The sequence below is a fragment of the Harpia harpyja genome, chromosome 11 (genome assembly GCF_026419915.1).
Source record: "Harpia harpyja isolate bHarHar1 chromosome 11, bHarHar1 primary haplotype, whole genome shotgun sequence".
Taxonomy (NCBI): domain Eukaryota; kingdom Metazoa; phylum Chordata; class Aves; order Accipitriformes; family Accipitridae; genus Harpia; species Harpia harpyja.
In genome coordinates, this window is record NC_068950.1 from 24,188,666 (window position 1) to 24,207,067 (window position 18,402).

General features: G+C 38.4%; 1 protein-coding gene across 1 annotated transcript in view; it reads left to right on the forward strand.

The window, feature by feature from the left end:
- Positions 1 to 28: 28 nt before the first annotated feature.
- CDC14A (cell division cycle 14A) overlaps positions 29 to 18,402 on the forward strand; it is a 67,081-nt gene continuing 48,707 nt past the window's right edge. Inside the window, 3 exon segments of the mRNA XM_052802642.1 lie at positions 29 to 309; positions 875 to 965; positions 11,988 to 12,063. Of these exon segments, the coding sequence (XP_052658602.1) occupies positions 204 to 309; positions 875 to 965; positions 11,988 to 12,063 (273 nt within the window). The 5' untranslated portion in view covers positions 29 to 203.

An 18,402-nucleotide genomic window follows, 5' to 3' on the forward strand; every position in this document is an offset into this window, starting at 1 on the left:
GAGCTGAAGTCCCTGCGGGCGCCCGCCTGTTCGCTCGGTGGCTTGCCGCGTCCCGGAGCTAGTTTTCGTCTCCGCTCCCGTTCCTATGCGGGCTGCGGCAGAGGCGCTCCCAGCAGCGTGGCTCCTGGCGGGCGGCCCCTCCGGGCAACGGGTCGCTTCCCAGCGAGCGCGCCCCGGCCACGCCGGGGCTGCCCGGGAGCACCATGAGTTCGGAGCCGCCCCGCGCCTCGCTGCTCCGCGCCCTGTTTAAGATGGAGCCAGCGGCAGCCGCCTCCGAAGTGCTGGGGGGAGCCTCGGAGTTCGTGAAAGGTGAGAACGGGCCGGGGAGCCCTCCCCGTCCCCTGGCCGCGGGGGTCCCGCTCGCCGGAGCCTCCCTCAAAAAGGAAACCCACTGGCTTCTTCCCCGTCTTCCCTCCACCTCCCTCCCCCGGCTCCGTGGGCTCTGCTGCGTGCCTGGCTCGGCTTCGGCCCCCTCTGCCTTGCGGTTTTCGCCAGCCGCCTGCCCCTCGGCTGCTGCGGGGCACGCCTAAGCGGTTCCTTCCTCCTCTCTTTTCCGGTAAGAAGCGGGGCCGGCACCTGTTGGTATGTGTTGCTGTGTTCTGGGTCGGAAATCTCCCCCGCCCTCCTGAAGTCGCTCCCGAGGGGTGCCCGGCCGGTCAGAGCGGGGCGGGGGGGTCCTGGTGGGCAGGGCCCGCGGGCGGAGCGGGCGCTCGCGCTCCCGCCACCGCTCACGCAGGAGAAAAAGGATCAGCGGTGCCTCTTCCGCTCCCGGGCCGCGGCGGGGCACGACGGGGCGGCGGGGTGACGGGCGTGCGGTGGGGAAGTGGCGGTCTGCTTCGTCAGTCCTACGCTGTTGCCTTAATCTGTCTTTCAGATCGGTTGTACTTCGCTACTTTACGAAATAAACCGAAAAGTACCGTAAATACCCACTACTTTTGTACCGATGAGGAACTGGTCTATGAAAAGTAAGTGATCCGTTGTGTTTTGCATACTCAAAGTGATTGCCTGAGATTCTTCCCAACACAGTTTAATACTGTTTAGAGTATTTTTTCTCCATTTAGCTACTTCCACAAAGCATGAGTATAAAGTTAGCCTACATATATTTATATATAGCCTAAATACATTTATACATTAGCTGAAACTAGTTAACAAGATTGCTATTAAAAAACACCAACAAAAAAAACCACAAAACCAGCTATGAGGCCAGTTAAATGGCTTAAATTGTGGTTGAGCTAGGGGAAATATATCTGAGCTTTGTAAGATTTGTTTATAAGGTGGAGAAGATCTCAAGACTAATTACGTCTTATTAAATGGTGTCTTAAATTGAACACTGTTACTTGGTATGAATAGATGAAACAATAGTTTGTTTTATATGTATTTTCCTGTATAGAGAGTATGAAGTGATCATCTTTTATACAGAATCATGAGAATGCAAAGCTTAAATGTGCTTTTGAAGAACATCTGCACCTTTTTTTGTAAGTCTGCAGAAGGTTTTGAGACAGCACTTCCTGTTGGCTTTTGTAGCTTTAGAACAGCAGAAAAAGTATTTTCTGTGAAGTAAAAGCTTCATGTGTTTGACCTTCTCTGTGCTGTCAGTGTCCTCCAAAAGTAAAATTGATTATAGTTGTGAATACTATTAAAGGACATAAAATGCACTAAACAAAGTAATCGCTCTATGCTGTGGTTAAAAAGTAGTTGCCCTACACTGTGTTCCAGATCAACTGTTTCATGTGTGATGATATATCTAGCCACTTGACAAGGGGTTTGCTGCAGCAGAGGTGAAACAAAAAATACGGTCTTATATTAAATATAACTTGCTTTCCATATGAGTTAAACTTGTGAGCATCAACCATTCTTCCTTCCCTTCTCCAGTGACTTCAGTACTGCTTCTGTGAAGGTGTAAACCGATCTTTCTTGGTTTCTAGCTTACTTTCTATGTGCAGCTTACAGCTTTTAGGGTTTCTTTTCTACACACATTTTTGAGTCTTCATTATCTTAAGCTGTGTGTCTTCTACTGGAGTTCCCAGAGATTCGTTCCCAAAGTTGACTTTTGTAATGAACTGCTTGGATTGGGAGTAGTTTCTGTAATTAATTAACTAACTAATTTAGATTGGAAGGGACCTCAGGAGTACCCTAAGGCAAGGTTGACCTAATATTAAAAGCAGAATTTGACTGGAGAAGGTCCTTAGTAATTTGTGTTACATGAGTATGTTCCACTTTCTTTAATGAAAGAAAAATTTGATCTTGTATCTCTTTTAAGACTTCTGTGTTATGCTTGACCTGAGGTATTTTGTTCCTAACTCTTAATATGCTTCTAAGAAGGGTGAAGGAATCTTATGTGGGATTTGATCTTGAGGGTGGGAAGGGGGAGCAGTTCTGTACTGTTAGTTACAGATGATTGTACTAACCAAGGACTGTAACTGGGGTATTTTGTGTGAGGACAGTATCATATTTTTTTACAAAAAAAGAGAAATTGGGGGGGGGGGGGGGAGAGTAATTTTCTTTAACATGTGTAAAGGAAATTCAGTAAGTATACTCCTTAACCCAATCACCTCTTAACCACATATCAGGGTGTGTAACTTTATACCAGATATAACTACAAGATAATGGAAGGAAGCAAAGTTTCCCTTTATCTTCTAGGGCGCATCTAAAGATTTTGGGCATGTAACTCATGGTGTGTTTTCTGAATTGATAGTTCCTAATCTATGTGGCCTTTTTTAAACATATCGTATATCTGATACTGTAATAGTAGTCTCCCTTTTGTGCTTTCAAATTAAAATACTAAAGCATAATATGAGGTAGAAATTAAGTGACAGTCACCAGGTGATATGAATGAATTTTGTTTAGCACTGTTATGTAAAAGAGTTAGGTTATTAAACTTTCCCCTGATACTTGTATTACAGCACCCATCATTATTAATATATGCAATATTTGGTAGTAAAACCATGCCTGACTTTATTTTTGTTTTTTCCTCTTTCTTTTCCCTCTCATCTCCAAGGAAATTTATGTTGTCTCAGGGAAGTAAAAGCAAGTGTCAATAGGGTTACCACTTTATCTGTTCTTTTAATATCTTTCTGAAATTGGAAAGCTAGAGACAAAATGAGGAATAGAATGCAAGTCTCTTGGTTCCTGGGGAAATACTGATTTTACTATAGCTTTCCTCTTCCTTATGCTTATCAGCAAGCCAGATATGAGTCTGTTACGTTTTACAGGCTGCACAGCAAAGTGAGGGGCCTGACGTCAGGGGTTGTGTGTAAGTAGTAGTGGAGTGTAACTTTAATACACCAGATCAGATATTCTGCTCATTTTCTCAAAAATGCAGCCTTCTTTCTGAGAAAGTGATTAGAAATATTTGTTACATGATAGCAAAATAAACATTTGGAAGTGAGTTTTGAAGTGCTGTAGCTCAGAACAGTGCTTTCCAGAGTCTTCATCAAAATGGCCTGCCTGTGCTGTTCTTGCTGATCACAATTTCGTGGCCACTTCTGCTTTTTAATCAAATGAATTGTTCAGATTGTTACAAGGAGGAGGATAGGAGATGTTGACTTGGGCACAAAATCCTCAGCACCTGTGAGGTACATAAGTAATTTTGTTAATACAACTGTTTATTGCCTTAATTATGTTTAAATGCATCATTCCAGTGACAAGACAAATATAACTTCATCGTGCATGGAAGTAAACTGCTTTTCTTTGGGCTGTTATTCTGTTAACTTTAGTGATAATGCTTAAGTATGAAGTGTTACAGAAATTTATTTAGGTGACTTTACTGAGGTGTCAGTCTGCTTTCACTGAAGCAATATGTGATCTGAAAACCTCATGAATACGCAGGTTTGGGGTTGTCTGATTACAGAGAGTATACTATTGGATCACATAGTACTTAAAATCTCACTGCGTTGCTTCCCTTTTTTTCCTCCTCTCTTGAAGAGATGTAAGGAAGTAATAGTGTACATTAATAGTACACCCCATTTATTAAACAGACAGCTGTAGTGCTAGATCTAATGGTTTTGGAAGTTTTGACCTGACTTGCTCTTGCAGCTTATCATGTGATTTATTGCTAAATTGTACATGAAGTGTGGTTATGTAATCTTGAGTACTTTAGCCTTCAGTTTCTACTTGAAGTTGTCAGCTGTTCTAATGAATTCATACCACTGTCTTATTTAAACATTCACACTTTTAAAAATAATAAAGATAGGCTTAAATGCTTTTAAGAACATCTCAAATGCTGGCTGACTAGGAACTCGCTACTAGAACTGTCACCATTTCACTTAAATGTGCTGCAATTTAACCTTGAACCTATTATGCTAGGGAAATGGTATGTAAATTCCTCAGCTGAGGGAACAAGAAACCTGAATGAATTTAACCACTTCTGAATTCTTGTTTTTGATTGTTCCGTTTCTGTAAGATTGTCAGTCTCTTTCTGAAACTCTCCGAGGTCCCTCCTGAGAAAGTCTGCACCACTGCTTATAAGAGAATACAATCTTTCAGGGTAATGTAGTGCAGGTAGCTATTACTTCAAGAAAATTGAGTTAATGAGAAATAATCCAGCTTGATGAAGACTGTCATTTGGCAAATAGACAAGCCTTGCCTTGGCAAGACCTCAGTTAATGAGTTAGGCACTAGTAAGAAGCTTTTTATTCTCCAAGAATAGCGTCTTTCATGTTTCACCTTTCAGTAAACAGATCTGGGTTGAGAATACTACACTTGACTGGTTAACTTGGCTTTCACATATTTTTATCTAAGCAACATTTGATGTCCTTTTTATTGTTGAGTAGTTTTCTCAAACAAAATTAAAATTTAGATAATGAAAACCAGGAATCTGTTACTGATAAATTACAATGGCAACTTTCATAAATCCTAATAATTTTATTCAGTCATTTGTTCTGACTTTGGATCTCTTGTATAAACAGCTTTTGCAAATCTAGTCTCTGACATCTTGTGAACGGCTGTAAAAGTAATATGATATTCTCTGATATGTTTTACACTAAAACTTTGTTTCAAGCCATGGTATGTTACTTTCCCATTTCACAGCAGTCTGAATGTTAGCTGCTGCTTAGAGTTCGAGCAGCAGTAGAATAAAACTCTTACATGCTTAGCTACAACAATATTAAATGACTACTGTTTGGACTTCGACTTGTAGGACTTGTTTCCTTCGCTGCATGTATATATGCAAACAAGCAGTTTCTCTTTCCTTTGAGAAGAGTAAGGGTTAACTTGTTTATTTGTACTTTGGCTAAATGCTGCTTTTCTGTGGCTATCCAGTAACAGTACTTGCATAGGAAACCTGAACTTCTCCATTATTCTGTGGCTTATATCATTTGAAAAGAAAAAGAAAACTTAAACTTAGCCGCGTTACAACAAACAGAGCTGTCACTTCACACGGAGAACAGGATGTTCCTTGTTCACATCAGTAGTTTTTGAAGACTTGAACTTGACTGTCAAATGACCAAGATAACTTAGTAAGCTGAAGTCCACAAAAAAAAAAAATTAGGAAATTTCCCAACTTCTAACTCCTATCAGTGTGAATGTAAATACAGAGCAGAAAAACCTCATAGTAATACCAGCTTTTGTATGTCTAAATCTTACAGATGAGTATTAAGAGTAGTACTCCAGCTTTATTTTGTTTTCCATCTTAAAATGAGAGATTTTAAATTCACTGCAAACAAGAAAATCAGAAGATCTAAGAACTCGAGTGTCAATTTTTCCTTCAGACACAAACTACTGACATAATATTATATTTGAAACTTGTGAAGTGCTATCCCTTAACACCTGCGGTGTTTTCTCCAGTCCAACAGTTTCATAAATTTTATACCCGCATATTGCTTTACCATATCTGTCTTCACTTCTGCATATGGAAAAGATAAAAGCAGTTGCCAAAAGTATTGAGGATTTTTTTGTTTGCAGTAAAAAGGGTACCAGGATAAAACAGATCTGTTTTCTGGCCTCCAGTTTTATATTGGATAGGAGTGTAGCTTGATATAGGAAACCGCTTATGAGAAACTTGGCCTCTGTTAAGATGACTTTTTTTTTCCATAGAGAGTGGGTTTTGAACACGACCTGAAGATTCTTCTATAGGGAAACTTTTTTATAGGAGAACCTCTTCACTGATGCTTTGTTCTTGACGTCATGGAGCATTGTATCAAAAATGCATATATCTGGAATAGCTATTTAATTTTCTATAATTTGGATCTATGAGTTCTTGCTGGATTTTGAAGAATCAGGATCTTGAGGAGGATTTGGAACATTCAAGGGGAAATGGAGTGAGTACCTGGTGTTTTGCATAATTCAGAGCCTCTGCATTATTCCTACTTTCAGATGCAGGCAGTGAGGTGATACATCATTTCTAGGGTTATATTTGCTGTATCATCCTTTGTCCACTCAGAAGTGTGCAATCTCTAAGTAGTAGTAAGTGTTAGGGATTGTGTCTCAGCCCAGATAAGAAAGCTCCTAGCAATTCATGTGTTACTGGAATTGGTGGGGCTAAAGCAGGTAGACAGTGCTGTTGAGCATCCCACCTTTTTTTGTGCACTTGAGAAGTAGGAAAGAGAAACACACTCCAGGAAACAGGAGTTGGAGAAAGAATACTGAAGAGGTAACACTTCCTGACCAGCAGTTAGGTTGTAATGTATGTGTGGACTGATCCTCTTGGCTTTCATCCAGAAACTTTGTTGCATGTAAGATGTGTTGAGCTTATGATTTGAAGCATTTATGCATAGTAGCCAGTTGGCCACTTTTGCAGTAGCTGGTTCTTGTACTGCTTAATGACTAGATTCAGAGCACATGCAGCAAGGGCCTTACAATGCAGTGAACTGAAGATTCCCGTAATCCAGCCTAGGAAAGGAGGAGAGAAAAGCAAGTGGAGAATGTTTTTATTTCAACTCACTCTCATTGCTTTATCTTAATAGTAAGCTGGATCTTTTAAAATGCTGAAAAATTAGTGTAGCTTTGCAGTTAGGAAGCTGTATTTCTGCTAGTTCCTGAAGTTCTTGTGGTTAACGTTTTGGTTTGAGTAATTGCAAGCTTGGAGTGCTCTTTTTCTGGCAGAAAAATGACTTTATATGGTTGCTAGTCTCCAAGAAGGCAAGCTTCCTACCTAAAGGAGTAGTTGTACTCTACTTCTGGGGTAATACTCCAGAAAATTATTGTAATCGTTAAACTGTTAAACTTGTTTTCAAGTTACTAAACCAATTATTGAGTAAGCTTCCGTGCAAGTAACATCATCCCCTCTGAGCATTATTGCATTGTTAGAACTGACTTGGTGGATCTCACCTATTTTTTTTTTTTTTTTTTTCCCCTCCCAATATGGTAATTAGGCTTTGGACCATATTCAAACCATTGGAAATGCCTACACCCTGGTAGGAATGCGTGCATACCCTATGCATGTTCAGCATAGCAATAACACTGAATTTACACTGGTCTGTCATGAAGAAAAGAATCCTGAAATAGCTTTTCAGATAGGAATCTCCTATCCTTTCATCTGTACCTCTGTTGCTATATCACAAAATTGTAAGTGAATGGCAGTATAAAACTACTGCTCTGGTGTATTCATCTGAAGAAAAAGTATCAGGCTTCTGGGGTAAAGTATAAGTAGTGCAATTTATCTTTGAAAGATAACTTGATACCTTGGCCATAAATAGATTGACTGTAATGTTAATGTGGAGGTTATCAATTCATTTCAAAGTCTGCCAGGCTATAGGATTCCTTCATTGACCATAACCAGACTCCATCCAATAGCTCAAGATACAAAAGCCGTTTATCGTTCTTCTACTGTACTAGGGTCAGTGGTATTCAAATGCTTAGCAAAAAGTGACTTTAGCATTCAGAAGAGGTGCCCAAGGCTTGAGCTGACTCATGGCACCTTCACGTGGCATCCCATGGAACTGCAGTCAGAAACAACTTGAGTTGCTGTCCTAAAGAGTTGTGGACTACACTTCTTTCACCATTAAATTTCCTGGAAGAATGTACAGTAACTGCTCGCATGACAGAGTAGACCAATGAGCTCTTCATGGGCTGGCCTTTCTAGGTGGATGACCATTCCTATGATACAGTACAGCAAATACCTCAGACGTATAATGTCTATAGCATAGCTATAAGAACTGATAGGAAGGAGTGGATCTAGGAGTCTATTCTAAGGAGAATACAGGTACAAGAAACCTATGCTACTGCTTCCAGGTAGCATTATGGTAGTATTTTTGAAGTAGAGTATTTAAATATTCATCTAGTATATTCTGGGGTTTTGCTGCTTAGTTTGAGAAGCATAAGGATAGCAAGTTTCCATGGGATGAGGGGGAAGAATAATTTAAGCTATCATCTAAGTACTTGCTTAAAACAAAATATAATTAAATGTAGATTAATACTATACTTGCCTTCTGTTCCTCATATCTGGTTCCCACCTCCATTGTAAATGACTGTCTCTCTTAACTGGCTTAAGCTTCAGAGGCATCCTGATTTCTTATTGGGTATAAATGCTTATTAAAACATGTAGATACAAAGAAAGCCTATTACTTGTAAAAGAGATGGAAGTAAAATAGTATTGGGTAGATTGTTATCAGTGAGTATGACATAAGAAGATTCAATGACTTTTATATTTTTTATCTTCAACTTTTGCCAGATAAAATTCTTTGTTCAGATGACAACTTAGTGTGTCGTTTCTTCGCTATTCCCATAGCCCCCATTTCCCATCTTCCACTTACATTTAACTCTGTCAAAATTCTGTTCTTAAGAAGACAATCCTCTGGGTAAGTCAGGATCAAGTGTCTCTAATTCAAGTACAAAAATGGCCTGTTACTCTAAAAGTAATGAGGGCGCATAAGATTAAACCCTTCTGTTTAAACATGTCAAAGTGTATTTAGTTCTAAGGATATAAACTGAAAAAGGGTTTTGTAGATCAGAGTTCATTGACTTCAATACAGAGCTTTGTATTTCAGAGAACTCTTTGATTTGGAGGTTTGTAAAGCACTTGTTTCACTTAAACACATTAAAAAAAGGACATTCAAGCTTATTCCAGTTTAGAGGTATTAAGTGGGGAAAGTTAAAATTATACATACAACAAATAACCTTTCTCCCTCACATATCTACCACAGTGTTTTGTCAGTGAAGCCAATGGCTGGTTCATACTGCCTACATAGTGTTATGTAAATAACTTGGGAATTGCCAGTATTTGGTTTATGGGTAATAATGCTGTTGGAACAGTGACCAAAAGTGCCTTTCCTTTATGATTGTGTTTGGATCCTGAGAAATATCTTGTTCCTGCAGCATAGACAAACAGTGGTAGTACCAGAATCTTAAATGCTGATACTTCCCCCACTGTGTTAAGAGAAGCACAGCATACTTAATGGTAGTAAGTGATGGAGAAATAGTTGGTCTAAGATTTACATCTTTAGCTTGGTGGCCAAGGGAATCTGAATAGCTTTATTTTGTAGAAATATAATTACTTCATGGATAGACTCAAATGTATTTTATCCTTATCCCCACCAAAATAGTAATTAATTTGTCTGTTGTCAATAAATCGATTTGTAAATTCATTTTAATGTGCTTTTCCTACACTTCTGTTTGAGTTTAATCATATGGAAAAGTAGAAGTGGATATATGACTTTGTACTGATGTACTTCTAGGAAATTAATAGTAATAATAACTTACTATTGAAAGCATGGCTGTAGTGCTTCACTGCTTTAGATGAACTGTGTATTCAGTTCTATCTTTGAGCTGATCAAAGCTACTTTGCCTACACTGATTTAAAAAAAAAAGTGTTCTGTATTCTAGCAACTATCATATTCCACACTTTTTCACAATACTTTTTAAAGTATTTTTCACAAAATAATCTTAAAATCCTAAATTCTATTCTTCCGTCATATATTTAAGTGAAATAATACTCTAAAGTTAATGGAACAAGATAGGGTTCATGTTTTGATTTAGAGCAGGTGTTAGTGCAGCAGAATGGGAAGATATGTTAGTAAGCCTTCTATGTAGCTTTTCTAGAAGCTACGTTAACTCTAGTGTTGTTAGAGTTCCAGCTTTAACTTATTTGTCATAACTCGTACTTGTCCTTCTTAGAAATTTTTTTTTTTAAAAAAACTGTATGGATGGTTTTGTTTTAAAAATAGCTATAACTGTTGACCATATCTGGCAGGCTTACCTAAGAAAAGATGAGGAATTCTAAAGTTAAACCCTGCTTTACTGCTGCTGCAATTTTTCCTTGAGTGAGTTAACTTCTGTGCACCCTACAAATAAAGTCCTAATAGTTGGACAGCTTAGTCTTTGACCCAGCTAATGAGTTTCTGTAATTAAGCATTATGTCATAGTATTTTGTACTGAAGGGTTGAACTGAATCTTAACAAACACTTACGTTGTTGTTTGAAATTGTAAAGTAGCTGATATTGAAATAGCATTGGTGTGGCAGGCAGGCTACTCGTCCTGGATGTAATTGTATCTTTTTGCACTGGGCTTGGCTTTTTTGTTTGAGAGAATGTAGGGAGGAAGATATTAGTAAAGTTATAAGCACCAAAAAGATAGGAAACTCCTACTTTGTTGTTGTGTCCACTTAGAATAGCAGAATGGCTGAAGCCGGAAGGCACCTCCGGAGATCATCTAATCCAACCCCCAGGCTCAAAGCAAGGTCAACAAGAGCAGGTTCCTCATAGCCTTGTACAACTGGGTTGTGACTCCACAGCATCTCTGAACAACCTCTTCCCAATGTTTGACTGCCCTCAAAGTAAAAGTTTTCATATATTTAACTGGAATGTAATTAATTTTCCTGAAAAATAAACCCTCTGCCATGGGGGAAGAAAGCTTGAAAGGTACTACCACCTGTTCTGTCATCTGATTTCAGTAAGTTTTCCCTCCTTCAGAGCCCAGAAGTCATAGAACAGTTACCTTTTTCTTTTGTCATTCCCCAAATAACACACATTCAGATGCTGATGGCCTGTTTTGTTTGTCAATAAGCAAGAAGTGTCCTGTCTCCTTTATTAAGGCAGAGCAGATTAAGTTAAGGTTCGTTCTCACTGTAATTTATAACGTGTGCATCAACAAATTTTCATAGACCATCAAGATAAAGACTTCTCTACGCAAAAAGGAAAAATATTGGAGAAAGCTTGCAATTTAAATTTTGAGTAATTTTGCACAGTGGGTGGGGAGGGAGAAAGCTCTAGAAGGTCTCATAATAAGTTGATTGCATAAAGACTGCTCTTACTTGTAAAGGTGTCTATATGAAAGGTTAGCTAGGAAGAGCACTGTGAATCCCTACCAGGAACTTACTTTTATTGTGCAATAATTTTCCTGTACAGACTACTGCTGCTAGCTCTTATGCTAAGGACAGTGATTGCTGCTTCAAAGGTAATATGAATGTTTAAGAAGAATCTAGAAGAGAGAAACAAGAACAATCAGAAGACATGAAATAAATAATAAATTGGAAGAACAGCCTAGAGATGAGGATTGGGGGAGGGCAAAGGGAAACATATGTAAAGTGTATATGTAATAGTGGAGGATGGGATACAAAGAAATGAATTTCAGACAGAGATCAAGACAGCTGTTATTAAATAAATTTTACTACCCATAAGAAATTCTATTTGGCTTATTCTTCATAGTATCTAATGAGATATTCTCATATTCAGCAGTTGCGGAACCTTTATCTAGGATGACATCAACATGGCTTAAAGGGGAGTAGATCATGTCTTTAAGTTCTTCACTCTGTAGTTTTGGCCAAAACCAGACTGGATATCATGGGATGAAGAAAAAATTCTGTAGTTAGTGTCCGTATGTAACGGAAAGGGTAGTTACCAGAGCATCTTAAACTGAAGCTACAAATGCTTTCAAATTCATTGTTACTATCTTCCTCTTAAATGAATCAGTAAAGGGCTTATCTGTTGTACCATATATATTGGCTACTCGGTATCCTCCAAAAGTTACTGCAGCTTTAACTATCAACAACATTCATGTTGAAATTTGCTTAGCTCTTGTATAAATAACACTTTTTTTGGTTCTTTTTCTCCCAGTTTCTACGGAGACTTTGGACCTTTAAATTTGGCAATGTTATATAGATACTGCTGTAAACTAAATAAGAAATTAAAGGTAAGCTTTGTTTAAAAACAATGTTCCTATATTTTTGTCTTTTGAAATTCAACTAAAATGTATCATCCAGTTTGAAAGTGGTTGTTAGGTGCTCATTATCTAGATAGTTACTACTAAGCTTTAGGCTTATTCTTTGTTCTGAATTCTTTTCTCTCTGAAGAATGGAAAAAAATGAATATGCTGTCACTGTTGCTTAGTAGGTGAGGCACTGAAGGCTGTGTTCATCTTTTTTTTTGTAACCTTACAGTTTCAAGACAATAGTAACAAGAACTGCGCTGGGTATTTCATGGGTTTGCAGCATGGGTATGCTCATATGAATAACTAAAACAGCTATTAAAAAAACCAACCAAACAAAAAACCTCACACCTGTGAAGAACAACAAAACATGGGCCCTGAAATCACACTATCTGAACTAAGTCTCACTCAGTGGAAAAGTTAAAACTTCTAAATCTCATTCAATTTAATAAAATGTTGCTTCTAATAAGTGTTATGGAAATGTGTTTTTACACATATAAAAATGGTTCCTTTTGTCTGTCTTGGAGAAGTGTCACTCCTTATCAATTAATTTGTAGAAGCTTTCTTACTTCCATATAATGATTGCTGATTCAAGGCAATTTTGAGTTACTCTTCACTAAAGATAGAAAATTTTGCTATCTTCTTTGGATACCACATTAGTTTTTCTTTTGACTGCAAAGTGCTGGTCCTTTTTTTATAAAGTTGTCTAGAATCTGTAAACGCAGCAGTTAATTCATGACTGAATTTTGTTCTAACGACACTGTCCCATCATAAAACCACAAGCCTGGTGTGGGTTGACACTGGCCAGAAACTAAACATGTGGCAGCTGTTCATTCTCTACTGCCCCAAGCCCAGTGTGGGACAGGGGAGAGAATCAGAAGAACAAAACCAGGTAGAACTTGTGGGTTGAAATAAAGACAACTTAAGTGGGGAATAAGAAGTGGGGAGAGACGGGGCAGGGAACAAAATGAATGGTGCAAAGGCAATCAGTCGCTACCTCCCACCAGCAGACCAATGCCTGGTCAGTCTCTGAGCAACTGCTAATTTAGAAAGACTGCTCCTCAGTTTTATTGCTGTGCATGATGATATATGGTATGGAACATCCCTCTGGTCAGTTTGGGTCAGGTGTCCTGGCTATGTGCCCTCCCAGCATCTTGCCCACCCCAGCTTACTTGCTGTGGGGGCAGAGTGAGAAACAGAAGGCCTTGATGCTGTACAAGTACTGTTTGGCAATAGCTAAAACGTTGGTGTGTTATCAGTGTGGTTTTAGTCACAAATCTAAAACACAGCACTATGCAGGCTGCTATGGAGAAAACCGAACTCCATTCCAGCAAGACTCAGTACACTGAGCGCATAGCTGTAGATTTAACCTGGTCTCCAGATGCCTGTGGAAAAAGTGGTTTGCAGCATATATAGAAAATTTATCAACTGCAAGAAATGAAACATGTTTTAATTCCAAAGTACTAGTTAATATCACTTGTGTGCAAATATCAAGGAGACCCTTTACTACATATGACATTTAAAATCTCTAGAAATATAAAATATTAGAGCTGTCACTGACAGAAGGGGAAAATGGGACAGCATATGCGATAACATTGGCCACTGTTTAGAGGATTCCTGTATTAAAAATGACATTATGTTTTGGGACTAATGTTTGCTGCTGTCGTGGTTTAACCCCAGCCAGCAACTAAACACCACGCAGCCGCTCACTCACTCCCCCCCACCCAGTGGGATGGGGGAGAAAATCGGGAGAAGAAGCAAAACCCGTGGGTTGAGATAAGAACGGTTTAATAGAACAGAAAAGAAGAAACTAATAATGATAATGATAACACTAATAAAATGACAACAGCAATAATGAAAGGATTGGAATGTACAAATGATACGCAGTGCAATTGCTCACCACCCGCCGACCGACACCCAGCCAGTCCCCCGAGCGGCGAATCCCTGCCCCCCACTTCCCCGTTTCTGTACTGGATGGGACGTCACATGGTATGGAATACACCGTTGGCCAGTTTGGGTCAGGTGCCCTGGCTGTGTCCTGTGCCAACTTCTTGTGCCCCTCCAGCTTTCTCACTGGCTGGGCATGAGAAGCTGAAAAATCCTTGACATTAGTCTAAACACTACTGAGCAACAACTGAAAACATCAGTGTTATCAACATTCTTCGCTCTGAACTCAAAACATAGCACTGTACCAGCTACTAGGAAGACAGTTAACTCTATCCCAGCTGAAACCAGGACAGCTGCACAAGTGAAACCATTCTGCAAGTTGATTCATGCTATCTGCTGCCTCCAGGGGTGTGCTGACTTAAAAGTCAGGTAGTCTTAAGAGGAGGTTCTGCAAATTGAGGGGTTTTTAGAATTGCTATAACCTTTTTGTAAAAAAGTGCTTCTAGTGAAAATTTACATTGCTGCTTAGTACAGAAAATAAGTTACAAATTAAACTCTAATATTTCTAATTTTGAATGCCTGTGTTCATATTGGGAAGACATTGGATTTGCCATTTCTGTGTTAACACTAAATAGAGTTTATAAATAAATACGTTATCTTACCGGCCTATTTTCCAGTGCCACTATCCCATTCAAACACGTGACCAATGATGCTCACCCACCTAAGAATCTATTTTTTTTTTTTTAACCTTAATTCTGCTGTTTGTGACCTTACATTTGCGTTAAAGACTGCGGAGAATGCCTGCTTTGTAAAGCGGTTACTCCAGAGAAGAACCAATAATAAACCTACTATTCTAACTTTCACTGTGCCAATGAGAGCTAGCGAGATTAGTTCTGTTTTTTCCAGATTCAAATTGAGACTGTGATCAGTTTGGGACCTGAATACAGTCTTGTGTATTACTGTTGAAGTGTACCTTCATACTTCTATAGTTGAACTAGAATGCCTTCAAACTGGACCCTAAGTACCAAGAGTTTCACCCAGAAAATAAGAACACAGCTAATAAATACCTCAGGACTTGGTTGTTTTGGTTGTTTTTTTTTTTTAAACGATTCAGTATTAAACAGGAATGTCTCTACAGACTTTATTCTTATTATAAGACCATCATCTGCATTGAATGAGGCAAGCTGCTTGTCATAAATGGCTTGTAATCATGGTGATACAAAGATTGTGTATTATAATGGAAAAAATACACAAGGAAGCCAAATTGAAAGTGTATTAGTAACTCTGACACTTGCAGGGTTGATCAAGCAAACCGTGATGTCATTTTAATGTAACTTTTCTATTTTTTTGAAAAAAGCAAACATAATTGCAGTGCTAAGTGAAGAGTACAGATGGTCAGGAACAGGACAGAGAAATCTCATGCAGAAAGTGTGTGTAAGACAAGTTCATAACCTGTGACTTACCTGCCAGCAAGGCATTGATGCAATGAGCAACTGCAGCAGCAAAAGTGTGGCAACTCTCATGTGGTACCAGGCGGACATGTAGGCAGCCTGTGATCAGCGTTTCAGAGGTGGGAAGTGCTGATAGGACTAATAACATGGAGAAAGAGTCCTGTTGTGCAACCTGCTGTTTGCATACCGTTGCATTAAGGGTAACCGTGCCCCTCATCAACAGCAGGAGTTGGCTGATCATGGGAAGTAAAAGGCACTGCAGATTATCATTCTCTGGAAATCTAGCCTCTGCTGCAGGATGGTTGCTGTTGCCATACTGCAACACTTTTGGGACCCTGAGGCAATCACAGTGCTTAAGCCCAGATGACTCCTGCTGTAATTTGGTATATACCTGGTTGGGTACGCACTTCATGTACTTCTCTTATGAAAAGAGTCTTTAAAAGAAGCATGGCACAAAAACATTATTCACAGAACACGATGGGTTTCGTGTGTATGTGGTGTCTCAAAAGAAATTTAAGACTTAGGCTTTTATTAAGTTTAAAAATTCTATGACTAGGAACAGGAGAAATGAGAGTATAAGATCTCATTAAAACAAACCAACCCCCAAAACTTCTCCTCCAAGTCTTTCAGCTATATCTATTTCTGTTTTGGGAGAGGAATGAGGCGTGGAGGCAGCCTTCTGCTTTCACCTCCTTTCTTGGGGGACAGGTGGGGAAGGAGAAGGGTACCAGTTTGAAATGTGCCAATGGCAGACCAATATTTTAAAGTAAACTATTGTAACTTTATGCTGACTGATTTTAAAAACAGTAAATAGTTCTGTTCTGAAGAGCCAAAAAATTTTTTCAGATATCCATTTGCTGAGAAAGTTGGAGCTGAAGTCCTAGTTATGCTTTACAGGAAAACCTTTCTGACCTTGTTATGTTTGTAATGTTTTGGTTGCTGATTGCTATGGAGATGATCCTGACTAGCCAAGTCAACAGCAGGAAAAAAATGCTTGGCCGTGCTATCTTCCTACTTGTTCTTTGAGTTCTGTTTGGGGAAAAAATGCTTGACTAAGCAACCATGATTCATTTATGAAACAAATATTTTTTTTCTTCTGTTTAAACAAGTCTGATTTCATAAAAACTGCTTTAAAAAACCTGCTGTGTTTTATGCGTGTCTAGCCTTACACAATCTCAAATTCAGAAGGATGGGTAATCAGAGAGGGAGTGTTGCTGAGATAAATGATATAAGTACAGAAGATCAAAGGCAGGAGAGGGAAGGTTCTGGCAGGCTCATGCACTATGGGGTTAACATTTCATGTATGCTAACTGTATTGCTGCTGAATCACAGAGGGGTTTGCTTTATTTTTGTTTTAATATAAATAAACTGCTAGGCGTACACATAGAATTATAGTATTTGCATACATCTCCTTTAGGACAGCTTAGATTTTGAGGCAGGGTTGTGTGTACGTGTTTTAATACATCATTTTCTATCAACAGTTTGCCAGCCTTGTATTCACTGCTATTTATATGTACACATCTATATACCTGTGTGTATATATATAAAAACAGTATTTGCATTGATCCAGGCTTATTAAACATATTGCAGTTATTTCTTGCTTGAACAATGCAAGTATAATAAGCCATATCCATTAAATAAAATACTGTCAAATAATCTGGTGATTCTAAACAGATATCAATCTAGTAATTGCCCACAATGTCACCTTCTAAGCCTGTCATCAATTTCTGTGCAAGTAAATCTCTCTTGAGGTCTTCAAGAAACAAGAACTGATATATTATTTAAAAAAAAAAAGTAATTTCACAATGAAAATAATTTGTTCTGGAACCCTTTCATGTACCCAGTGAATTAATTTTATCACCTGAAACAAAACCTGCCACACTTCTCATATAACCTCTGCTTTTAGTTCAAAAGATTGTCCGTAAGTATATTCCTCGGGGATGTATCTTGATAGATACTGTTCCATTATGTTGTTACCTTATATCTTTTAATGATGCGTGAAACTGCTAAAATTTTCTTACTGGTAAAGAAAAGTATCTTTAGTGCTTAATAGTGCATGTATTAGTTTTGTTTTAGAAAAAAGATTATTTGTAACTTTGTTACTATATTATCTCTAACTATAGCTATCCTGTAGACAACCTGTATTGAAGAATTCTTATTTGAAACATTTTTTTGTTCTGAGTTGCGCAGTATCTAAGGGAACTAAAGCCCTAATCCATTCAGGTGGAGCTCTGGAGCTGTAAAAACAGTCACCTTAAAGAACTGTCTTTAGCACTTGTTATCATTGAACCTAGCCAAAGGAATAGACTTAGCTTATTAAACATGGTCAGAAAATCAATATTTTTAAAAATAGATCATATAGCTTAGTATTGATATTGAAAGTGTACTGAGTTGAGAATTTGTGTGTTAATGTTAAAAGAGGCTTTGCATTGGCACTTCAGCAAACACTGACTGTAGAACTTGATTTTCTGTAACTCATGCAAATAAAAACAATGGTTTGTTTTATAGGCTTCCGAAAAGTAAAATCCTGATGCAGTTTTCCTCTGGTTGCTATGCTGTAAGCTGTTAATTAATGTCAGGTTTCGATTTTGTGTTAAAATTTTAGTCAGGATTCAAAAAACATTTAAATGTTTCACACAGCAATATGGCTGATAAGGATTAAACCCTTACATTTTGAAAATGAAGCAATGAAAATGATATATTGCTTTCATTTAAATGTTTGGGGAACTTTTAAGGTGAGCTGTCACTTTTTGGCTACTTCAGGTACAAAAGCATCTCAAAATTGGAATGACTTGACATACCTATATGATTAAAAGAACCTATTCCATAAAATGAAACAAGAAATATGGTCTTATTACATAGAACTTACTTCTGGCTAGCTAGCAGAATATGCTTTTTGCAGTTTAAAATAGTATTTCAGGTGAACTGTAAACTGTTGGAAAGAACTTTGCTTTAAAAGAAGTAGTAGTCAACAAATTATAGTTGA